This window comes from Rhinatrema bivittatum, chromosome 17 (assembly GCF_901001135.1).
Source record: "Rhinatrema bivittatum chromosome 17, aRhiBiv1.1, whole genome shotgun sequence".
NCBI classification, from domain to species: Eukaryota; Metazoa; Chordata; class Amphibia; order Gymnophiona; family Rhinatrematidae; genus Rhinatrema; species Rhinatrema bivittatum.
Genome location: NC_042631.1, coordinates 46595353 through 46621428, shown reverse-complemented (window position 1 = coordinate 46621428; position 26076 = coordinate 46595353). Strand labels below are relative to the sequence as shown.

General features: G+C 46.2%; 1 protein-coding gene across 1 annotated transcript; it reads left to right on the top strand.

Annotated features, from left to right (window-relative positions):
* The first annotated feature begins 3889 nt into the window (after positions 1-3889).
* RPLP2 (ribosomal protein lateral stalk subunit P2) lies at positions 3890-24432 on the top strand. The gene is made up of 5 exons (XM_029582822.1): positions 3890-4040; positions 13889-14012; positions 14249-14297; positions 23330-23428; positions 24312-24432. Exons 2-5 carry the CDS (start codon positions 13890-13892, stop codon positions 24383-24385), a joined length of 345 nt encoding a protein of 114 aa, XP_029438682.1. The 5' UTR covers positions 3890-4040; position 13889; the 3' UTR covers positions 24386-24432.
* Positions 24433-26076: the final 1644 nt, after the last annotated feature.

Below are 26076 nucleotides of genomic sequence, written 5' to 3'. Positions count from 1 at the left end.
AGAAGTAAAACTAATAGTTCACGCTTATCCAGCATAGCTCTCTGCTTCAACGGCAGGGGAGAAGAAAAACCAATAAGGGCTGAATAACATAGTCTGGGTAAACAAATAAGTGTGGGTGTAGCTTGCTTGTTGCGGTGGTTACTACCCCTAACTAATCAAGCTTGATATTTCACTTGGATGCAGCTCCATCACTGCTCTCTGCATTAATGGTGGGAGTGAAAGGGAAATAGAACCAAGGGTTGCTAAGAGCCAAAAGAAATATATAAGTATGAAAGGAAAGAAGTGTGAAGCTTGCTGGGCAGACTGGATGGGCCGATTGGTCTTCTTCTGCCGTCATTTCTATGTTTCTAATCTTTTCTCTTTTGTACATAATGTATATAACAATAAGCATTGTCAATATTATTTAGCATGATATGTACCAATAGTTACCTATGCTAATCTAAAAAACATAAGTTAACAACCATTTATAACGTATTTTAAGAACCTCTCACCGGTTGACCTGTATTTCTTCCTTTCTATGCGTGCTCCCCGATCCCAAATTGTTTATTCTCCTGTTAATTTGTATTTTCTAACATTTTGTTATGTACACACTAACACCGGTATAAAAACATTTCTAAATAAATAAATACATTTGTTAGAGGTAGAGGGTTATTTACTCTCCTTTGAAGAATTGCAGGGTTGTTTTGGGTTGTCTGATAAACTGTTTTTTTCATATGCCCAACTTCAACATTATTGGCCGATACAGTACAGTGCGCTCCAACGGAGCGCACTGTACTGTATCTGCCAGGTTAACAGTGCGCTCCAACGGAGTGCACTGTTAACCTTCTATTGGACGTGCATTTTCGACACGCTAGCGCAGGGGTCAGGAACCTTTTTGGCTGAGAGAGCCATAAACGCCACATATTTTAAAATGTAATTCCATGAGAGCCATACAATATGTTTAAAACTAAATACAAGTAAATGTGTGCATTTTATGTAAGATCACACTTTTAAAGTACAATAAGTCTCTGAAAATATTACACCAGGCCTTAAGACACCAATACATCTCCTATTAGGAAAACGGACCAAGTCAGGCTGCTATAGAGTCCTACACAGAAACTACACGCCAGCAGAAAACCTCACCTGAATCACGTGCTGTCCCTCACCTAACATAGAATAAAGAGACCAAAACGCATAACAAGAAGCATGCAGACAAAAACTGAATTGGAAACTGCAACAAGCCAGAGTCTCTGTATGCAGTGTAACAAAGGAAAAAAGAAACATCACACATCCTTATAAAACAAATCAAGAAATATAAAATCATCAGCAGTAAAACTGTACTAACAAAAAGAACATATTTCGAAACAGCTGATGAGTGGAATATCCAATAATTAAAAACTCATATAAAACATTTCCAGATACCAACAAAATATTTCAAAATAGCAGACACAAAGATCCAGTAATGAAAAATAATAAGGATACAAAAATTTTTTTGCTCTGCATACCTGGGAACGTTTGATAACCAGGTGTCCTGAGATTGTTCTGAATTAGCAGGAGGTGGGGTGGTTTGCTTGGAACTTTCTCCTCTCTCAGTCACATACCAGCGCTCTCTCTCACACTGGCTCTCAATGACACACCTATACACACATGCTCTCAGTCACTCACATATACAAATGTTTTTTCTCTCTCACTTATATAGGCTCTTAATTACACATTTACACACATGCTGTCTATCTTTTCACGCTTACACACACACAGGCTTTCAATCACATAAATACATGCTGTCTTTTTCTCTCACACACAGACTCTCATTCACATGCTTACAAACATGTCCTCTCTTTCTCTCATTTACACACAGGCTCTCAATCACATACTCACATGCTCCCTCACCTAAATCAGCTCTCAATCACACACATACACACATGGTCTCTCTCTCTCATTTAAACACAGGCTCTCAATCACATACTCACATGCTCCCTCACCTAAATCAGCTCTCAATCACACAGACACACATGGTCTCTCTCTCTCATTTAAACACAGGCTCTCAATCACATACTCACATGCTCCATCACCTAAACCAGCTGTCAATCAGACACAGACACACATGATCTCTCTCTTACTTATACACACAGGCTCTTAATCATACATACACATGATCTCTCTCACACACAAAGGATCTCAATCATACACACATACTCTTTCAAACAAACAGGTTTTCAATTACAAACTTACACATACAGGTTCCCAATGGTAAACTTACATTCATGCTCTCTCTCTCACAGGCAGGATCTCAATCACAGACATACTCTCTTTCACATATACAGGCTCTCAATCATTCACATACATGCAATCTCTCACTCACACACACAGGATCTCAAACACACATGCTTGCTCGCTCATTCATTCACTTTCTCTCTCCCCCTCCCCCGGGAACTCGCGGCAGCAGCAGCCACCTCCCAACGCTAACCTCCTTCATTTTCAGCCCTCGCGGAGGCGAAGGCGGAGTCCCATCGGCCGCGGTTGAAGATTTTCATTTTCCTCCGAGCCGCGCTGCAGTCTTCTTCCCGTCGGACACTAGCGTGCCTGCGCGGGTCTTCCCGCGCAGGCACCCGATGCTCTCCACTTCCTCTTCCGGGCCGCGGGAAGAAGAGAGCACCGGCGTGCTCTCTTCTTCCCGCGGCCCGGAAGAGGAAGTGGAGAGCATCGGGTGCCTGCGCGGGAAGACCCGCGCAGGCACCCGATGACTCCAGCGCTGGCACCCGGCTGACACCCGATGACTCCCGCGCAGGCACCCGGATGACTCCAGTCGGCGTGCTCTCTTCTCCTCCCCCCCGCGGCCCGGAAGAGGAAGTGGTGAGCATCGGGTGCCTGCGCGGAAGAAGAGACCACGCTAGTGTGGTCTCTTCTTCCCGCGCAGGCACCCGATGCTCTCCACTTCCTCTTCCGGGCCGCGGGGGGGGGGGGGGGGGAGAAGAGAGCACGCCGGTGCCGCTGACTCCAGCTGTCCTGCCGCGTTCCGCCCGGGCTGACAGCATTTTAAGCCCGGGCGGCGGAGGACCGGGGAGCAGCTGGGTCAGCGGGGAACCGCGAAGTATGGCGACACTTGTCTGCGAGCCAGATGCAGCCCTCAAAAGAGCCATATCTGGCTCGCGAGCCATGGGTTCCCGACCCCTGCGCTAGCGTTACCCCTTATTCAGTAAGGGGCCGAAAATGCGCATCCAACCCCCTGAACCTTAGTGCCATCAACATGCAAATGCATGTTGATGGCCCTATTAGGTATTCCTGCGCGATTCAGAAAACAAAATGTGCAGCCAAGCCTATCGGCGGCAGCAACAGTCAATCACAGGGACAGCTGGCCTCAAGTCCCATCCACCAATCCCAAAAACGGCGATTGACAGAAAAAAATGCCCAATAATAAGCAACCCGCGAATTGAAGAAAAAAAAAATAGCGAATCGCTAGAAAAAAAAAGCCCAACCTCGCAGGAAATAAGCAAGGTTGGCAACACTGGTTCTTCCATCCTGCGCAAATTTGAAGAATGGCGCCCTTGCGTCCCGCCACGACCATTTCCGGCACCCTAGGCGATGGCCTAGTCCCGCGTTCTACTCCCGTTAGCCGTGTCTGAATATTGCATCTACTGAACATTATACTCCACACGTCACATGCACAAAACAAGCCGAGGCTCAGGGTGAAATTTCATGTCAAGCCTGGGTTTTTGGCACCAGTCGTGCTAAATTCGGGGTAAAAAGTTGGACAAATGATTCATTGCACCATGATGTATACAGAAAACCCAAGTCTAGCCTGTCTCTCACTTTAAAGTAAGTTAGTTTGCCCTCAGTACATGTGAGAACTTGTCACCGCCCCCGTTCGACGTCTCGACTGTCGGTTCTCTTTATCTTTTATTCATTGGTTGGCCTGCTTCTCTCGGGCACCCAATAGCAGCAGCCGTTCTTGGTAGTGTGACATCAGAGGGTAGCAAGCCTGCCTCCTCCCTCTTTCCCGCCAGCTCCGAGTCCTGTGTGCAGGCAGTGCACGCGAGCTCTGCTCTACTACCCTGCAGCAAGTAAGTTCTGGAGGAGGCGCAGAGGAAAGCGGCGGGCGATTGCGCTGGGGAGCCCGGTGGTTATTGACTGCAAGCCGCCGCCTTAGCCGTCTGCTTTCCACCGGGCCTCCCGCGCTGTTGGCTTCCTGCCTGTTCTCTGGAGGGTAGCAGTGTTTCCCTAATCGCAGTATCCGCGCATCGGACGGAAGAAGGGTATCAGTTTGCGGCTCCTGGCAGGGAGCGTCCTCACACCAGATCGCGCACACAAGCGCATAAAAAATGCCATGCTGGATCAGACCAAGGCCTATCGAGCCCAGCATCCTGGCTCTGACGTGGCCAATCAAGGGCACAAAAACGTGCGGTTCCCTTAAGCAGATCCGTTTCCTGTTACTCTTTTTTTTGTTTTACTTTTTAAACCCACTGAGTCGAGGTTATCCACAAGAACTCCAAAGTCCTTCTTCTGGGTAGTGACTCCCAATACAGAACCCACCATCGTGTACCTGTAGTTGGAATACTTTTTTCCCTATTTGTATCACTTTGCTTTGCATTTTTCCATATTAAATTTCATTTGCCCAGTCTCCTGAGTCTCACAAGGTCCTTTTGCAGTTCCTCACAATCTGCTGCCTTTTTAACAACTTTGAATAATTTTGTATCGTCTGTAAATTTGATCACCTCCCTTGTTCCCTTTTCCGGATCGTTTATGAAAATAAACACCACAGGTCCTAGTACCAATTTCAACTTGACCTATCTTCATTTGGAAAACTGACCGTTTAAATCCTGCCCTCTATTTCCAGCATTTTAACAAATTACCAATCCACAATAGAACATTACTTCCTATCCCATGACTTTGTAATTCCTGAGGTGTTTCCCATAGGAGTCTGTGTTACATGCATTGTGACAATCCAAATACACAAAAGCATTTCCCCTTGTTAAAAAACTTGTTGACTTTTTCCTGTTAAGCCATGTCTATCTATATGGCCAATGTTTTTAAGAATGGCTTCTACCATTTTGCCCAGCACTGACCAGGCTCACTGGTCTATAGTTTCCCACTGCTGCTCCTTGTGACCTTGCCCAAGATCACTCCCGGAGCCCTTTTTGAAAAACCTGTATCACATTGGCTACATTTCAGTCCTCCAGCAATCTTGGATTTTGTTTTTTTTTAAATAAAAGTCATGCATTACTAATAAGTTAGACTTTCATGTGTTTGTTCATTTGGAACTCTGGGATGAATATCATCCAGTTCTACTGATTTGTATCCCTTTTTAGTTTGTCTGATCTATTACATCCTCGATTGTTACAGATACTTGTTCTAGTTGCTCAGAATGTCACTATTAAATAACTTTTTAGGTGTGGTCATCTCGTGGCCCAGCTGACTTTCCTTACAGGCTTTTTGCTTTGAATGTACTTGGAAAAAGTTGTTAGTTTTTTGCCTCATTGGCAAGCATTTTCTTGAAGTCTCTCTTGTCCTATCTAACTATAGGATAGTTAAAAAGCATTCCCTCCAAAGAATTAATCCCCGCCTCCCTATCCCTCCTCCCTCCCCCCACCACTTTTGGTTATCCTCTCTTGGCACTGCCAGTTCCCTCCCCCCCCCCCTGCCATTGTACATAGTAAGTTAAATTCAGAACATATGTACTGTTAGTATAGTGATTTTGTAAAACAAGTTTTGTTATATTTATTCGGTTAATCTGTTATACTGTATCATGGCACCCAAAGGCCTACCTTTGAGACATCCTGTTCTATGTAAACCGGTGTGATATTTTGAATCAAATATCGGCATAGAAAAATTAAATAGTTTTACAGGTAACTTGTCAGTGCTTATGCTCATACCTGTTTTCATCATTTAGGTCTGCTTTCTGTTTATTGAATGTTGCACTTTTAGTTCTGCTTCTTTACCTCACCATTAAACCACACTGGCAGTCATTTGGTCTTCCTTTGACCTTTTTTAATGCATGAATACATATCTGAGTTTCCAAAATGTTATTTTTAAACTATGTCCATACATCATGCAAACTTTTAACCCTTACATCTGGTCTTTTATTTATTTTTTTCCAAGTACCTTTCTCATTCTATCATGGTCTCTCGCTTTAAGGTTACATGCTACTGTAATAGTTTTAATGTCCTTCCTCCAATGATTGTCAAATTTGATAGCATTTGATTACTATTGCTTAATGGCCCTGCCACTGTAACCGCCCTCAGACTAGGTTGTGTGCTTCACTGAGGACTATTTATTTATTTATTTATTTATTTAAGGGTTTTTTATATACCGAGGCACGTTTGCAAAACATCACCTCGGTTCACAATGTAACATAACCTAGCAACAAGCTTTACAATAATATAAATTTTAACAAGGAGTCAGTAAAACAGGGGGTGGTGGAGATAATACGTGGATTATATACATATGTACATTTTTTTTTTTTTTTTTTTTAACAATAGAGTTAATCAAAGCAGTTTTTTTTTTTTAACAATAGATCTAAAATAGCTGCTCTTCTCATTTTTAGGACCAACTGCTCCATGGTGCAGCATCCAGAAACTTCACCTCTGTAGCATGTCCCAATGATCCATTGCAAAAGAGGAGCCGACTGTCTTCAGTCTCTCTGTCATCCCCCCCCCAAATAGTGGCCAAAAATGAGGCCTAGATAGGCTATGGTGGAGCCCATACCATGTGGGCTGAAGAGAGAGAGTGAGTGTGCCTCTGTGTGTGTGGAGAGTATAAAGTTTATGTGGAGCCACTCTACCCAATCCACAATATTCTCAGGGTGATGGACCATCAAAAGATCCCAGGTATGGAGACCGAGAGATTTTTAAATCTTTATTAGTTTTATTTTTGGGTGGGATTTGTGTCTGCTCTTTACAAATATTAAAACAAATTTATGTGAGTTTTTAATTTTCCATCAGTAAGCAGCCTGACTTAGTCATTACATGGGGTAAACATCATCCTGCGGCATCAAACAGACTCACATCTCCACGCTGGTAGAGCTCTTTACTCTGCCAGGCATGTATGGGAGTTCCTATGTGGGCATTGACTTGTAAGCCTACTCAGTCATTTTTTTTTGTCTGAGCACAGCATGGATGTGCACTTGTAATGACTAATTCAGGCTACTTATTGATGGAAAATTTAAAAAACTAATAAAGATTACAAAATCTCTCATTCTCCATAGCTGGGATCTTTTGATGGTCAGTCACCCGAGATTGTTGTGGATTGAATGTTGGGGGGTCCACACAAACTTTATCCTCGCACACATACTCACTCTCTCTTCGGTCATCATGGGATGGGCTCCACCATCGCCTATAACAGGCCAGAGGAGACACCAGTCGCTTGAACAAATCACAGATTTGGTGATATTTCTTTAGCTCTCTGACCAAGGAGATGGAAGGAATATTCCACCCTCTCCGCCTCCATCTGGAGTCTCAATGTTGCCTATAGGGGTGACTTCATAATCAGAACCCCATCACAGCAGAGTCCAGTAGGTCAGAGGTGATAGATCAGGCTGCTGCTCCTCTGTAAACCGGAAGCACCTCCCGGTTCACACTCTTTGTCATTGGACTCCTGGATAAGTGAGCCAGTGCCCTTAGGTTCAGAAGAAGACTACCGGCATACCCTCCAGTCCACTTCCGGATCCTCCGGCCCATTCCTCGCCCCCAGAAGGTCTCACCTATTGCATTTGTGGAAAAGTTGGGTACAGCACTGGGTGCTCATATCCATTGTGAGCTGCTTGGTCTCCAGATATTGAGTGCGCCGGCTGAACCAGCAGCCCTTCCAGTTCACAACATTCTCAAACCTCCATGTTGCTCATAAGAACATAAGAAATTGCCATGCTGGGACAGACCAAGGGTCCATCAAGCCCAGCATCCTGTTTCCAACAGAGGCCAAAAAACCAGGCCACAAGAACCTGGCAATTACCCAAACACTAAGAAGAACCCATGCTACTGATGCAATTAATAGCAGTGGCTATTCCCTAAGTATAATTGATTAATAGCCATTCCCTGTACGTACCAGGATCAGTCCAGGACACCTGGGTTGTGACTCCGCACCAGTAGATGGAGACAGACTAAAACTTGTGGGCGGAGCCATATATGCCCCTGTGCCAGTCACAGCCCCTCAGTCTTACTCTGTCTCCAGTAGGTGGTGCAGGTTTGGTCACAGCCCTGGTTCCCTGGGGTTTTTTTCTTTATGGTCAGGGTTCCTTGGTTAGTTAGTTTTGTTTAGTGTTTAAACACATAAGTTTTCTGCTTTTTTTCTGATCTTTGGATTCCCGCTGGTCCTGCCTCCCAGGGGGGTTTTGGAAAGTCCTGAGGGGACCATCCCCCCCTGGTCGAGGCCGCTGCTAGGGTCGAGGACCCGCCTTTTGCAGTAGCAGCGTCGGGGGTGACACCGGGGAGCCCGGTTCACTCACCCCCGCTGGAACACAGGCCTCAGGACCGAGGACAGCGGCAGTAGTAAAAAAAAAAAAAAAAGTTTGGCTGTTTTTATTTTGCGGCGGCTCCTGTTTTACTTCAGTGCCGGCTCTCCGTTCCTTCGAGGGGGGGGGACTGTTGGTGCGCGTCCGCTTCAATTATTTAATTTAATTTCTTTTTATTGCTTCTCTCCTCCTCCTCGCTCGCGCGGCTTGTGGCATGCCGAGAGGCTCGGTTTGCCGCGCGCGCGGCTCTCTAGAGAAAAAAGTTTGCTCTGGCGGCGAGGGTTCGTCGGGGGCCGCTCCGGGGGTCCGGGCTCGAACGCCGCGATTGCCGGCGCGCGAATCTGCCGTCGCTGCAGGCCCGGGGGACCCGTTCCCGCTCAGCGCGGGAGCGGCGGCCATTTTAGCATCAGGCCGAGAAACCACGAGGGAGGCAGCAGGAGATGGCGGCTTGCCTCCCGCGCTTTCTCCACAACGGCGACCCGCTGGGGGTGGCCCCGGGGGAGCGGGGTCTCCCGTGCATTCTGGATCTGGGGAGTCCGGTTCCGGGTCTTCCTACTCCGCGGATTTCGCGCTCTTATTGCGTAAGTTTTTAAAATGCAAGCGCCGCAGTAAATCCGGGAAGACAGGTGCAGCGAAGGGATCTGGCAGATCCACCAGATCCCGGAAGAGGAAATCTATCACGGGCCCTGATGGGGGCGCCATAGGGCGAAGCCGTCCCTTGCGGGGTGTTCCGCAGGACACGGACTCAAGCTCTTCCTCCCAGGGAGAGGATGACCTGCCGAGGAGCCTCTGGGGGGGGCTGATGGTGCGCCGGATGAAGGTCCGTCTCAGCCAGCAGGGGGAAAAGGAAATCCTGCCGTCGAGGGGGACGGCCCTAAGGTGGTTCGCTTGTTCCATAGGGAGGAACTGTCCCCGCTTATCCCGGCTATACTCCAGGAGCTGGGAGTGGAAGCGCCTGCGGTGGTGCCCAGACAGGGAGCTAATATGGACCCAGTTCTACTGGGCCTCACGGGGCCCGCAGTGGCTTTTCCGTTCATCTTTACGGTCTCGGACATCCTGTTCCGGGAGTGGGACACTCCGGAGCTGGGCCTCAAGGTGAGCAAGGCCATGAGGAGGCGCTGGAACTGCTCCGTCTGCCGAAAGTGGATTCGGCGGTGTCCGCCGTAACGAAGCGGTCGACGATTCCTGTTACGGGAGCCACAGCTCTCAAGGATATCCAAGACAGGAAGCTGGAGGTACAGCTAAAGAAAATTTTTGAGGTGTCCGCTTAGGGGTCCGTGCAGCCATCTGTAGTAATTTCGCTTGGCGGGCCAGCCTGCGCTGGGCACAGCATCTGAAGGCTAATGCAGGTCTCTCGGAAGGGGAGGCCAGGCAAGCTGATCAGCTCAAGGCGGCGATTGCTTATAGTGCTGATGCGCTCCATGATCTCCTTCGGTACCTCGGCTAGATCCATGGTTTCGGCGGTGTCGGCTCGTCGGCTCCGCTGGCTTCGCAACTGGGCGGCGGACGGATCATCCAAGGCCCATCCAGGGGCCCTGCCGTTCAAAGGAAAGTTGTTGTTTGGCAAGGAGTTGGATGAGTTGATGTTGTCCCTTGGTTAGAATAGGGCATTCAGGCTGCCGGAGGATCGGTCTAGATCTCGGTCTTCTTTCACGGGCTGTTCCCGCTTCCGCGGCGACAGAAGATCCTGTCCGCAGGGAGCCGCTGGCTCTTCTTACCGTTCGGGGCCCTCACGGTCGTCCTCTTGGTCCCAGTCCTTTCGAGGAAAAAGATTCGGCCGTCAGGGAGGAGCCCAGGGAGGCGCGGGTCCAAAATCCTCCCAATGAGATGAGGCCGGTCCATCCCTCGCAGCAGCTGCGGTCGTTCGTCCCAAACGTGGGAGCTCGGCTGCAGTTGTTTGCCGAGGAATGGGCCCAAATAACATCGGACCAGTGGGTTCTCGACGTGATAATTCAAGGTTACGCGTTAGATTTTGCACGGACCCCATTCGACAAGTTCCTGGTGTCGCCATGCAAGTGCCCCATAAAGCGCGCAGCGGTAAGGGGAACCCTCCAACGGTTGCAAGCCTTAGGGGCAGTTCCCCCGTGCCCATAGGGCAGCAGGGCTTCGGCCGTTACTCCATTTACTTCATCGTGTCAAAGAAGGACGGCACCGCAAGACCAATTTTGGATCTGAAAGGTGTAAACAGATGCCTTCGCATTCCACGCTTCAAAATGGAGACAATTCGGTCGGTAATTGCCTCAGTCCGGCTCGGCGAATTCCTGGCATCCTTGGATCTCACGGAGGCGTACCTTCACATAGGCATCCAGCCGTCCTACCATCGGTTCCTCAGGTTATGTATCCTGGGCCGACATTATCAGTTCCGAGCCCTTCCCTTCGGCCTGGCCACGGCTCCCCGGACATTCACCAAGGTGATGGTGGTGGTCGCAGCTCAGCTTCGGAGAGAGGGGTTGCTGGTACACCCCTACTTGGACGATTGGCTGATTCGAGCCAAATCCGAGACTCAGTGCCGGCAGGCAGTCAACGGGGTTGTCGCTCTCTTGCGATCCCTGGGATGGGTGGTGAGCCTCAGCAAGAGCCACCTAGTTCCCACTCAGTCTCTGGAGTACCTGGGGGCCCTGTTCGATACCAGGAAGGGTAAAGTGTTCCTGTCTCTGGACAGAGTTCGCAAGCTTCAGTGTCAGGTTCGCCGCTTGTTGTCTCTTCGGCTACCACTGGTCTCTGATTATCTGACGGTTTTGGGTTCTATGGCTTCAACTCTATCATTGGTCCCTTGGGCTTTTGCTCATCTGTGTCCTTTGCAATCAGCGTTGCTTTCCCGTTGGAAGCCGGTGTCGGAGGAGTTTCATCTACCACTTCCGCAAGCAGACCACTTGACTGGCGGAGTGTCTCTCCTGGGGCCCAACTGGACGGTGGTAACCATGGACGCCAGTCTCTCTGGCTGGGGAGCAGTCTGCCTGGGCAGGGCAGGGCAGGTGGCCCTCGACCCAAACTCAGTGGTCCATCAATCGTCTGGAGACCCGGGCGGTGCGTCTGGCTCTACAGTCCTTTCTGCCGCTGATACGGGGAAAGGCGGTTCGGGTGTTGTCGGGCAATGCCACCACCGTATCCTACATTAATCGCCAGGGGGGAACGAGAAGTCCTGGCGTGGCAGAGGAGGCGCAGCTCTTGCTAGCTTGGGCAGAGCGCAATCTCAGCGACCTAGCAGCGTCTCACATTGCCGGGGTCGACAACGTTCAGGCGGATTTTCTCAGCTGTCATCATCTGGATCCCGGAGAGTGGGAGCTGGCGCCGGAGACTTTTCACCTCATTTGCCGAAAGCGGGGGACGCCTCATATGGACCTCATGGCTACCTGGCAGAATGCCAAGGCGCCCAGGTTTTACAGCCGTTGGAGAGAGAGGTGAGCCGAAGGCGTCGACGCGTTGGTCCTTCCTTGGCCGACGAGTGTCCTGTTGTACGTGTTCCCTCCGTGGCCGATGATCGGCAAGATTCTTCGGCGCATCGAATTGCATCCGGCAAGTGTAATCTTGGTAGCGCCAGAATGGCTGCGGCGACCGTGGTTCGCAGACCTCTTCCAGTTGTCGATAGTGTCTTCCCTTCGCTTCCAGGGGTTTCCGGGCCTCCTCCGTCAAGGCCCCGTTTGTTCGGCGGATGCAGATCACTTCTGGCTCGCGGCATGGCTTTTGAGAGGCAGCACTTGCAGAGGAAAGGTTATTCGGATGCGGTAGTCGCTACGTTGTTGCGGGCCCGAAAGCAGTCTACCTCGATGACTTATGTTCGCGTCTGGGTAGTCTTCGACGAATGGTGCACGGAGCGCAATGTGGTTCCTACCGTGGCTCCCGTATCCGATATGCTTTTGTTTCTGCAGGCCGGCGTGGCTAAAGGCTTATCGTACAGTACCCTTAGGGTCCAGGTGGCGGCTCTGGGGTGTCTGAGGGGCAAGGGGCACAAGGGTTCCCTGGCTCTGCATCCAGATGTTGCGCGTTTTCTCAGGGGGGCTAAACACCTTCGTCCTCCATTGCGCCACCCCTGTCCGTCATGGAATCTCGATTGGGTACTCTCTGCGTTGTGCTCGTCTCCTTTCGAGCCCATTAAACGGGCAACTCTCAAGGATCTTACGTTAAAGGTAGTTTTCCTTGTCGCAATTGCATCGGCGCGTCGCGTCTCAGAGTTGCAGGCACTGTCCTGTAGAGAGCCGTTCCTTCGGATCTCGGATTCTGGAGTCTCTTTACGGACGTTTCGGCGTTCCACGTGAAGCAGTCCATTGAGCTTCCAGCTTTTCCCATTCACGATGCGTCGCTGCCACAGATGTAGGAGTTGCGGAGGTTGGATGTCCGGAGGGCAGTCCCTCGCTATCTAGAGGTCACCAATCCGTTCCGAGTTACGGATCATCTTTTTGGTCTCAGGCCCAAAGCGTGGGGGTCCGGCTTCCCGGGCTACGATTGCACGCTGGCTCAAGGAGGCCATTGGTTCAGCGTACATAGTACGGGGAAAGTCTATGCCGCAGGGTCTCCGAGCACATTCTACCTGTGCCCACGCTGCTTCCTGGGCAGAGGCTTCTCAGGTGTCGCCCCAGGAGATTTGCAGGGCGGCTACTTGGAAGTCGTTGCATACCTTTACACGTCATTACCGGCTGGATGTTCGAGACACTGCCGGGGGTTTTGGAGTGGGGGTACTCCGTGCGGGACTCTCTGCTTCCCACCCTTGGTAAGTTAGCTCTGGTACATCCCAGGTGTCCTGGACTGATCCTGGTACGTACAGGGAAAGGAAAATTAGTTCTTACCTGATAATTTTCGTTCCTGTAGTACCAAGGATCAGTCCAGGATCCCGCCCCAGCTGCTCTGAAGAATCGGAGAGTCCGCTCGTTGAGTTGTTAGGTTGCTGTTTCTCGTTTTGAGAGTTTTGTTCCAGTTGGGGGTTTTTGGACATGGCTCCCGTTGGGGATAGTTTCTGTAGTTAGTTTACCTGTCCTATGCTACTTTGACATTACGTAAGACTGAGGGGCTGTGACTGGCACAGGGGCATATATGGCTCCGCCCACAAGTTTTAGTCTGTCTCCATCTACTGGTGCGGAGTCACAACCCAGGTGTCCTGGACTGATCCTTGGTACTACAGGAACGAAAATTATCAGGTAAGAAACTAATTTTCCTTTAATGGATTCACTCTAGATTCACTTTTCAATTCCTTCCAGACACTGGGCATTATTCTACTTTGCACTAAAAAGCAGCCCCTGGACATAGCCCTAGTATCAGCTGAAAGGATTTGCTGTTACAATGAATAAGGCACCGGCTGTGTAATTTGTATGGTTTTATTATGTTTATAGTCTGTGTGATATGAAAGAGACCTAGAAACAAACACTGTCTTAAATTTGAAGTGTTACTTGAGAGCTCGCTACTACAAAACCGTCCATTTATTTATTTATATATATATATATATATGTATATAATTTTTTTGTATTTTCTTAGGATGCGTTACATTGGTGCTTATCTCCTGGCTGTGCTTGGTGGCAATGAAAGCCCCAACTCTAAAGACTTAAAGAAGATCCTGGACAGTGTTGGCATTGAAACCGAAGAGAAGAACATCAGTAAGGTAATGCCTGCTGCATGACCGCGTCCATTCATGGACGACTCCTCTGGAGTCTGGAAACGCACAGCATGACTCCGCTGCACTAGCAGCACGCGACCAATCTATCGCCTATAGGGTAGAGTTCCGGGGTCAGTGAAGGGAGCTTCATCCCAGGTCTGACTTTGGCCAGCAAATAGCTAGGGAGCTGATTAGCATTCCTTATCCTAGATAATATTTCTCACTTTTTTTTTTTTTTTTAGGTTATCAGCGAACTGAATGGCAAAAATATTGAGGAAGTTATTGCCCAGGGTGAGTACCTCTCCCATGTGTTTGTGGGTGAGGAGAATGCATTCTGCGTAGACATTTTAGCAAAGATTTGTACCCAGAGATTTGTATGTTTATAAATAATATAGAAAAGTTAAAAGAGATTGCTAAGTGACTTTTTTCATTTGTGCATGCAGGTTAAATTGCCCACAAAACATTCAGCAATGAGGCTGCTGAATACACTAATTTAGAAGTATCTTATGATTTTATTTAAATTCTTTTTAAATCTTGGAAAAGCAGACACTTTTACCTTTTACAAATTAGGATGCTACACATTGACAGGGTCACACGCTAGAACATAAGAACATAAGAAAATGCCATACTGGGTCAGACCAAGGGTCCATCAAGCCCAGCATCCTGTTTCCAACAGTGGCCAATCCAGGCCATAAGAACCTGGCAAGTACCCAAAAACTAAGTCTATTCCATGTAACCATTGCTAATGGCAGTGGCTATTCTCTAAGTGAACCTAATAGCAGGTAATGGACTTCTCCTCCAAGAACTTATCCAATCCTTTTTTAAACACAGCTATACTACCTGCACGAACCACATTCTCTGGCAACAAATTCCAGAGTTTAATTGTGCGTTGAGTAAAAAAGAACTTTCTCCGATTAGTTTTAAATGTGCCCCATGCTAACTTCATGGAGTGTCCCCTAGTCCTTCTACTATCTGAAAGAGTAAATAACCGATTCACATCTACCCGTTCTAGACCTCTCATGATTTTAAACACCTCTATCATATCCCCCCTCAGTCGTCTCTTCTCCAAGCTGAAAAGTCCTAATCTCTTTAGTCTTTCCTCATAGGGGAGTTGTTCCATTCCCCTTATCATTTTGGTAGCCCTTCTCTGTACCTTCTCCATCGCAATTATATCTTTTTTGAGATGCGGCGACCAGAATTGTACACAGTATTCAAGGTGCGGTCTCACCATGGAGCGATACAGAGGCATTATGACATTTTCCGTTTTATTCATCATTCCTTTTCTAATAATTCCCAACATTCTGTTTGCTTTTTTGACTGCTGCAGCACACTGAACCGACGATTTCAATGTGTTATCCACTATGACACCTAGATCTCTTTCTTGGGTTGTAGCCCCTAATATGGAACCCAACATCGTGTAATTATAGCATGGGTTATTTTTCCCTATATGCATCACCTTGCACTTTTCCACATTAAATTTCATCTGCCATTTGGATGCCCAATTTTCCAGTCTCACAAGGTCTTCCTGCAATTTATCACAATCTGCTTGTGATTTAACTACTCTGCACAATTTTGTGTCATCTGCAAATTTGATTATCTCACTCGTCGTATTTCTTTCCAGATCATTTATAAATATATTGAACAGTAAGGGTCCCAATACAGATCCCTGAGGCACTCCACTGTCCACTCCCTTCCACTGAGAAAATTGCCCATTTAATCCTACTCTCTGTTTCCTGTCTTTTAGCCAGTTTGCAATCCACGAAAGGACATCGCCACCTATCCCATGACTTTTTACTTTTCCTAGAAGCCTCTCATGAGGAACTTTGTCAAACGCCTTCTGAAAATCCAAGTATACTATATCTACCGGTTCACCTTTATCCACATGTTTATTAACTCCTTCAAAAAAGTGAAGCAGATTTGTGAGGCAAGACTTGCCCTGGGTAAAGCCATGCTGACTTTGTTCCATTAAACCATGTTTTTCTATATGTTCTGTGATTTTGATGTTTAGAACACTTTCCACTATTTTTCCTGGCACTGAAGTCAGGCTAACCGGTCTGTAGTTTCCCGGATCGCCCCTGGAGCCCTTTTTAAATATTGGGGTTACATTTGCTATCCTCCAGTCTTCAGGTACAATGGATGATTTTAATGATAAGTTACAAATTTTTACTAATAGGTCTGAAATTTCATTTTTTAGTTCCTTCAGAACTCTGGGGTGTATACCATCCGGTCCAGGTGATTTACTACTCTTCAGTTTGTCAATCAGGCCTACCACATCTTCTAGGTTCACCGTGATTTGATTCAGTCCATCTGAATCATTACCCATGAAAACCTTCTCCATTACGGGTACCTCCCCAACATCCTCTTCAGTAAACACCGAAGCAAAGAAATCATTTAATCTTTCCGCGATGGCCTTATCTTCTCTAAGTGCCCCTTTAACCCCTCGATCATCTAACGGTCCAACTGACTCCCTCACAGGCTTTCTGCTTCGGATATATTTAAAAAAGTTTTTACTGTGAGTTTTTGCCTCTACAGCCAACTTCTTTTCAAATTCTCTCTTAGCCTGTCTTATCAATGTCTTACATTTAACTTGCCAATGTTTATGCTTTATCCTATTTTCTTCTGTTGGATCCTTCTTCCAATTTTTGAATGAAGATCTTTTGGCTAAATAGCTTCTTTCACCTCCCCTTTTAACCATGCCGGTAATCGTTTTGCCTTCTTTCCACCTTTCTTAATGTGTGGAATACATCTGGACTGTGCTTCTAGAATGGTATTTTTTAACAATGACCACGCCTCTTGGACATTTTTTACTTTTGTAGCTGCTCCTTTCAGTTTTTTTCTAACAATTTTTCTCATTTTATCAAAGTTTCCCTTTTGAAAGTTTAGCACGAGAGCCTTGGATTTGCACACTGTTCCTTTTCCAGTCATTAAATCAAATCTGATCATATTATGATCACTATTGCCAAGCGGCCCCACCACCGTTACCTCTCTCACCAAGTCCTGTGCTCCACTGAGAATTAGATCTAAAATTGCTCCCTCTCTCGTCGGTTCCTGAACCATTTGCTCCATAAGCTATCATTTATTCCATCCAGGAACGTTATCTCTCTAGCGTGACCCGATGATACATTTACCCAGTCTATATTGGGGTAATTGAAGTCTCCCATTATTACTGCACTACCAATTTGGTTGGCTTCCCTAATTTCTCTTAGCATTTCACTGTCCATCTCACCATCTTGACCAGGTGGACGGTAGTATACCCCTATCACTGTAGTCTTCCCTGATACACAAGGGATTTCTAACCATAAAGATTCAATTTTGTATTTAGTCTCATGCAGGATGTTTATCCTGTTGGACTCTATGCCATCCCGGACATAAAGCGCCACACCTCCTCCCGACTGCTCCTCTCTGTCATTGCGATATAATTTGTACCCCGGTATAGCACTGTCCCATTGGTTATCCTCTTTCCACCATGTCTCTGAGATGCCAATTAAGTCTATGTCATCATTTACTGCTATACATTCTAATTCTCCCATCTTACTTCTTAGACTTCTGGCATTAGCATACAAACATTTCAAAGTTTGTTTTTTGATTGTATTTTTATTCTGCTTTTTAATTGATAGGGATAAGTTAGAATTTTTTAGCTCAGGTGAGTTTTTAGTTACAGGCATTTGGACTACTTTTCTAATTATTGGAACCTCACTGTCGGGATGCCCTAATTCTAGTGCATCATTAGTATCCTTTAAAGATACATCTCTCCGAACCATGCGCTGCTGAGCGACTGTCGGCTTTCCCCTTTGTTCTAGTTTAAAAGCTGCTCTATCTCCTTTTTAAGGGTTAGCGCCAGCAGTCTGGTTCCATCCTGGTTAAGGTGGAGCCCATCCCTTCGGAAGAGACTCCCCCTTCCCCAAAAGGTTCCCCAGTTCCTAACAAAACTGAATCCCTCTTCCTTGCACCATCGTCTCATCCACGCATTGAGACTCCGGAGCTCTGCCTGCCTCTGGTGACCTGCGCGTGGAACAGGGAGCATTTCAGAGAATGCTACCCTGGAGGTTCTGGATTTAATCTTTCTACCTAAGAGCCTAAATTTGGCTTCCAGAACCTCCCTCCCACATTTTCCTATGTCGTTGGTGCCCACGTGTACCACGACAGCCGGCTCCTCCCCAGCACTGTCTAAAATCAGATCAAATGGAGAGGTAGTTTTAGAAATTTACAAATATTAGAAATGCCTTGGATGGATCACTTTCTAATTCATTGCAAATGCAGGGGGTGACTGAAAATAACTGTTGTAAAATAAAATCAGGCAAGAAAGTAATTTGACCAAAAGTTGATCTGGAGCAATTTAAAATCAAATGGGAGTCTAGTACAATTACGGAAGTAACACAGACAGTTGATATTGATAATCTCATTGATACATGGAATGATTCAGTGAGTGCTGTGTATGGAAAAAACATCTCCCACACGGGAGATGTTGTCTAGGTGTCAGTGTAGGAAGGCCCAGTGGTATACATCTACATTGTAAAAACAGAGAGAAATACTTAGGAAACTGGAGAGCCAATGGAGTCAGTAGAGCTGCAGGAGTAGTAAAGATGAGAATTGTGTCTATATAAAAAGCAATGTCAAGAGAATAAAAGAGATCCTATCTTCGTAAGGATAGAGGAGTCTTTGAACCATCCAACAGAACGTTTTAAAACTGTTGAACAACTGGTTGTAAAAACACAAACTATCATTGGTTTCCAGGCTGTGAAGAATTGGCTAATTTCTTTCCTGCTAAAACTTTCATTGCAGACTATCCTTACTAGCACAGGGCACTCCTAATTAAGGACTAAAAGAGCAGCTAGTTGTACCAGTAAAATGGTCCTCATTTCAACATGTCTCTCTGACAGAGATTACAGCAGTGATTAATGGTCTTAAAAATACTTCATCTGCAGTAGACCCTGGTCCATTTGGAATTCTTAGAGGTCTGAAAGATACAGCATATATTCACCATATAGTTAATCCGTATCCAAATCAGTTAAAAACTGCCACTGTTAGGCCAATACAAAAAAAAATTCAGACTTACCATCTGATTTGATCACTCTTAACCCTACATTAGGGAAGATAATAGAGAAGTATATGGAGTCCCATGAGGTGTTAAATTCACAGGAAAATGAATTGTAAATTGCATGGGACAGAGACCCTATTATCCCTGATGGATATCTTATACTCAGAACTGGATCAAGGAAAATCAGGTTCCTTGATTCACTTTGACCTTACTGCAACACTTCATACAGCATGAGCAAGTTGGCCTGATTAGCAAACTTCAGAGTGGGGGATACTGTGCTGTTATGGTTTCGGTCATTTTTATTGGGAAGGCAACAGATAATGAATAGTTACTGTACCTGGAAAGAGATGAAAACGGGCTGCTGCAAGGGTCAGCCCTGTCTCCGGCATTGTTCAGTTTGTTTATTCAGCTGTTATGCTCTATCTTCAGGGAACTGAATGGCAAATTTTTCATGTACCCAGGTGATGATCAGTTCTGGATACCAAGTGAAGTGTTCCCTCCCAGTCTTGCATTTTCAAGAATGCATGCTAAAGATTAAAACTTGGCTGACAACTAATTTTTTAATCCTCTGTGTATCCTAAACCATAATATTATGGGGTGGTAAAACTTGCCCATCTGAACCCCAAGCCATCTATAATGTTTGAAAGTGTAAAGTTAGAATTGGTCTATGAAACAAGAAATTTGGGGTTTAACATAGATTCAATACTATTGTCACAAGTGGTTAAGTCTGGTTTTTATAGATCTTTATTTAGGGCAGTATTACAAGCTTTGTTGTTTGGACAAATGGTCCATGTTAATAGGCTCTCTATCTGCTTACCTAAGAAGCAGATGCATGTCCTCCAGTTGCTGCAGAATGCAGCAGCCAGGATATTAACTGGCACTAGCAAATTTGACCGTATCTTGGCCAGTTCTAAGTGAATTGCATTGGTTACCGGTAGAATGGAGAGCAAGGTTTAAGATAGTTACCATGGTGTTTAAACTTTTGAATACAACTACCTCTAATGCGCTGGCAACAAAACTACAATTATATTTACCTGCACAGTCTTTGAGATGACAGGTTCCTACTGTCAAAAGTTGTTAATTACAAACAACCTGTAATAGAGCATTTTCTTACTTAGCTCCTTCTCTGTGAAATGATCTCCTAGTAGAGATTTGTTCTGTTACAGATTTTAAGATTTTTAGAAAGCATGTGAAGGCTTTTTATTTTTCAGTTGCTGTTTGCCCAGGAACCTACCTTTTTAGATCAATAAGTGTCCTTTGCAAATTCAGAATTCTAATTCTTGCAACCAAATACTAATCTGTACTAGCTTAACAAAATTAATCCAAAGTCTGTTATCCCTAACCACACACAATTATTTACACTTGCAAACAACAACTAATACACTCATTCCCAGTAAATCCAACATATCACCAGCAGTCGGTTCTCCCTCTGGATGCACATGCTGTGGGGTGATTGTCATCGCCTGACTGGTACTAAACATTATCTTTACAGAGGTACACTAGACCGTCTCCCGTCAACAACTCTGTATTTCTATACTGAGGATGCAGTTGATGGTTTCAACAGTACAGTTTTCCTGAATCAGCTTCTCTGTTCAGGACAATGTTGATCCACTTACTGTCCCATTGAATTACTCTTCAAGGTGGAGATGGTATGGATGTGTGAGGTATTGTGGATGATCTATGACTCTGTCCAGAGCATGAACAGGCTGTCCTAGTCCCCCGGACATCTCAGCAGTGTTTGATGCCATTGGCCATGAACTTCTCATCACCTGCCTAGCAGACCTAGGTCTTTCAGGACCGCCACTTCCTTGGCTTAAATCTTTCCTTCATAATCGCACTCAGACTGTCTCCTTCGGACTTGTCCATGCCCCCCTCTGATGCAGAGTACCACAAGACTCCATTTTATCCCCAGCTTTATTCAACATTTACACGGCCCCACTTGGCAAACTAATCAGACTTCCAGATTCTTTCCCACGCCTATGCTCATGTTATCCAGCTACTGTGCCTCCTGACCAGGCAAACACAAACCTAAACAACTGCTTTCAAATGATTTCAGACTGGTTACATTATAACAAATTAAAAGTAGAAGTACTGTAGATTGGAAAAAATGACCTTACCCATAGCCACGTTAGAGTAATCCTAGATTACTGCATCCATTGTATGTAAATTGTGGATATCCTGAAAAGCAGACCTGTTTGTGGCCCTCCAGGATCTCCTGTTACCCTTCAGTCTCGCTGCTGAGGCTTAGAAGAACATAAGACCAAGGGTCCATCAAGCCAGGTATCCTGTCCAACAGTGGCCAGGCCAGAAGTACCTGGCAGGATCCCAAATAGTAAATAGATCCCATGCTATCACTTATTGTTAGTTACAAAATTGGCCTTATTTCATCCACTCCAGCTTTGCCACTTCCACCCTCTCTTTAATGGCCACCCCTTTACAACAGTAGTCCAAGTCTGTCGGCTCCCTTTACATTGGACTGCTGAGAAAGCTAAAGCATCGACGGGCAGCTCGTACAGAACTCAGCCAGCATGGAGCCTGCTCGATACCAGCAAGCAGAGCACCCCACTTCTAAAACCCTCTACCCTTTCCCACCCACCCATTGCGCTCACTGCCTCAGTTTCACCTGGCAGGACCGGTCCCCCAGGAAATGCAACTTACCAACACGAGAGTGAGAGCCTTTTCAGGATCAGTGCTTTCCCTCTGCATCTCCCCTACCTCTCGCCATCAGGCTTCCTCCTGACCGCCTCACCTTTAGGGCAAAACTAAAAACCTAAGTGTCTGGAGACGCTTTTGGCCCACAACCGGAACTCTGATTTCTTGACAGACTTCCTCAGCTTAAACCTCTCCGCACTTCACACCAGTTCCACCTTCTCTCTTCCCTTCAGTCTAAGATAGCTGCTGCTCTCTCTCTTCCTTTATGTACCCATTACTAGAGATGTGAATCGGAACTGAAATCCGAACCGATTCTGGTTCCAATTCACATCTCTACCCATTACCTCTCCTAGCTCCCTTTTTATTTTCTACACCTCCCTGTTTCTCACACCGTGCTGTAACTTGCTTCAGTTGGAAAAGCATGAGATAATGTTGTTGATAGTGAGCAAAAACCCGTGGAAGCAGCAGAATATAAAATAATACCCCTGCTTCCTATGTGAACGAGTACGCATGCCAAAAAGTCATTTATCCGTGATCCTCTAAGCCCGTGATCCTATGGGACGTGTAAAGAGCAACTGCACTTCCAATGGGCTTTTGTCTTAAGCGCCTTTATAATTCCTTGCCCGAGTCCATTCTAATACCTACAGGTTTGGTATTGGTACCTGTTGGGTTTCGCTTATGGACAAAATTAATTCAGAAAAGCTTACAAAGGTATGAGCTGACTGCTGAGCTGCTCGGAACAGGCTTTCTGGACAGAACTCTTACCATCCCGGTCTCGCTCGAGTCCCAGCCTGACGTCCATCCATTACCTTTTTATACACGAGGGGTAAGCCGAAATGCCAGTGCGCCCGACCTCACTTGTATTCTTAGTCAACGTTTGCACACGTTGACTAAGACCCTGAAAAAGATCCTTTGTGCCCCTGAAGTATGGGGAAGCATTCTGGATAAGCCTGAGATATTAAGGTTGTTAGTTATGTGATGCAATTGTTTGTGCTGTGTCAGAAAATATTGTAAATAATGTAACTACTGTATACATGTAGCTATTGTGTTTAGAAACAAACTACAATTACCCTGCTCTTCCAGTGCTCTCTGTCCCTGCTACTCCAGTACTGAGACACAGCCAGAGCACTCCCTTATGTGAGCTTATGTTACAGTTAAGGAAGATCTGCTTTGTCTTCTGTAAACCATTCCAAGCCCACACGTCTCATACCACAAAACGTAGCGTTGGGAGCTCCTGTAACGTGTCCATGATTTCATGTAGTCCAGGCAACAAAAAATGCTGGCAGGCTATCAGACTGTGAAATGTAATTTCTCAATCACCTTTACAGAACATTTGCCCAAGGCAATGCACACTAAACTTACAACATGAAACCATGAACAGTCAATTTAAAATGGAATAATAACAAAATATCAACTCAGGGTGGTGCATGAGTTTGTGGATCATGGCTGTTAGGGCAGTTGCTTATTGCATAAGAGCAATGATGCACAGAGCCATATAACACAGCATGTATTGGCGCCCTGCTGGGAAGTACGTGATGGGTGAATCTGAAGTTTCATGCAGCTTGCTGCCTGACGCTAGAGACCACTGGTGATGTGGACATTCTTACTCTCGCTCCTCCTTCGTATCTTGCAGGGAATGGAAAGCTTGCCTGCGTGCCTGCTGGTGGTGCCGTGGCAGTCTCGGCTGGTACTGGTTCTGCTGCCCCTGCTGCAGGGGCAGCTTCTGCTGCTGGTGAGTATGTGACTGGCAGCCCAGTGCTGTGTCCAGACCAGATCCTTCCAGAGGTTGCTGCTGTCTTCGAGACCTTGGCTCGAACTGCAAGCCTTGAAATAGTCTTTGCATCCCCTGATCCCTACCTGTTATACTCCTAGCAGGGGTTTGTGCAGTCGTATTTCCCATGCTGTAAGCTGCTGGGGATCATTGACTGTATTTGTGCAGCACAGACTGTAGCCGTAAAGTAAGGGTCTGTATTTGAGCTTCGCAGAGATAGGTGCAATAAACCTTTTGGGGGGAAGGGAGGTAGTTTATTACAAAAATAAATTGTGCATAGATTACTTTGTTTTACATAAAGTACATTGCATTAAGAGCATTGTTCTGCATTCTATCAGGCAGCCAGGCACCGCTAACTTGCTGGATATCCGGGATATCCTCAGCAGAACCGTTTTCCTGCCCCATGCGTGTGGGATTAAGTCTAACATCCTGAGCTGTACTAAAGGTTTTTGGCCTTGTCTGGTGAAAGAGTGACAGAAACCCATGGAAGGAGGTGATACTGCTGGTCTTCATCAGCCTATTGGGAACAGCAGCGCATGTCCGTGACAAGGCGGCAATAGCCCCGAGTCTGTGCAGGGCTATGGAGAGCCCTTTCCATACTGAATATATATTAAAGTTCATACTGCTGGCTTGTGTTCCCTGTCACCGTTTTGCTGCTCTCTGGTACCCGCTGCTTTCTTTCCGAATGCATTGCCTCTGATGCGCTCAGAGCCCACTAGACAGGAGGACCAGATACTGACCTCTGCAGTGTTGCCTTCCTGCCATGGTCCCCCCCTTTGTAGCTCTTATTTCGGTGTTTGTAATGGCAAGTGGCTGACTCCTGTCCTCCTTTAACCCTTTGCAGCTGAGGAGAAGACCGTAGAGAAGGAAGAGTCTGAGGAATCCGATGACGACATGGGATTTGGTCTCTTTGACTAAACATTGCTGCAGAAAAATTAATTAAAGCTTTTTGTATTTAAAAAAAACCAAAGTGTGTGGTGGTGTTTGAAACAGTGGGATTTGCTTTTCAGTGGTTGTCTGGGTGTCTCAGAGGTCATAGGATGTGCAAAAAGCGCAAGACAATAATCCCTAAGGCTGAACAAAATTGGATAAGACCCCCACGGTGGAGATTCGGATTTTCACACTTCTCTATTGTCTGACCCTTGGGGGAGGCATCTGAGAACATCTCTTTTGTTGTTCTTGCTACTCCAGCCGCTAACCTGTAGTGGAGACTGCTGAGGTTTCCTCCGACATTTGGGCTCGACCCAATAGTTTCCGTGCTTTGGATTATGTTCATGGGCTGTAGTCCTGTCATCCATGGAGGGGGAGGGAGGGTTTGCTTTGCACTGGGGCTGGTGAGGTGTTTTTTGGCTACTTTCATTGCATTTTAACGAAGGGTGAAAAAGCTCGAGCAGTGATTGTCCAACTGTTTGTCCGTGGTTTGATGTCTGGTGAAAACCCATTGAGTTGGCCCAGACTGGGAGGGTGGAACAATGGCTTGGCTCCTGTCTAATTGAAAATGATCTTGAATCGGTAAGGGGAGGTCATTTTTATTCAGAACACTTCCTGATACGGAGCCAAGAGCAGAATTGGAATATCGGCAAGTTAATGGAATTTCCTTTGGGTTAAGGATTTAAATTATATGCCTTTCCGAAATCTGATATTGAGGAGAATTACAAAATCAGGTACAGTACGTAGGTCCCTGTGCCAGAGGGCTTGAAAATCGCTGGAGATACATTAATTGTATATTGTATCAGTCAATCAGAAAACCAAAGGATACACGCACAGAAAAAAGTGTATTATAAAAGGCCACATCTTTACATCATAAAAACCACCATACTAAGTCAGTCCAAGGGTCCATCACGTCCAGTATCCTGTTTCTAGCAGCGGCCATACCAAGTCACCAATACCTGGCAGGATCCCAAATAGTAGATAAATTCCCTGTTACTTACACCTGGGGATAAGCAGTGGCTTTCCTCAACTGCTTTTACTTAATTGTGCATTGAGTGAAAAAATATTTTCTCCAATTTGTTTTAAATGTGCTACTTAGTTATTTCAGTGTCCCCTAGTTTGTTTGTTTTTTGTTGGTTTTTTTTGAAAGTGTAGACAACTGGTTCACATTCATCTGTTACACTCCACTCATGACTTTATAGACCTCTGTCATATCTTCCCTCAGCTTCAAGCTGAAGAGCCTTAACCTCTAGCCTTTGCTCATAGGTCAACCATGCCATTCCCTTTATCATTTTGGCATCCTCCTCTGAACCTTTCCCAGTTCTGCCTTATCTTTTTTTCATTAGGACACTGTCTATAAGGTGCCACCTGCCACTTGGCAGTTTTGCTACACCAGACTAACAGCTATCCCTCTGAAGATTTTCTGGGGTGGTGACTCCTAATACGGAACCTAAAATTGTTTAACTATAGCTTGGATTACTTTTCCCTATGTGCACTTGTCTATATTTATTTATTTAGGAATTTTATATACCGTCGTTCCAAAAGAAGATCTGCCAGTTGGATGCCCAGTCTCAAGGTTCTCCTGCAATTTCTTACTATCGGGCCAATGCCCGATAGCGCACCATTAGCCCCCATTCGGCCGTGCGTTATTTTTACCCCTTATACAGTAAGGGGTAATA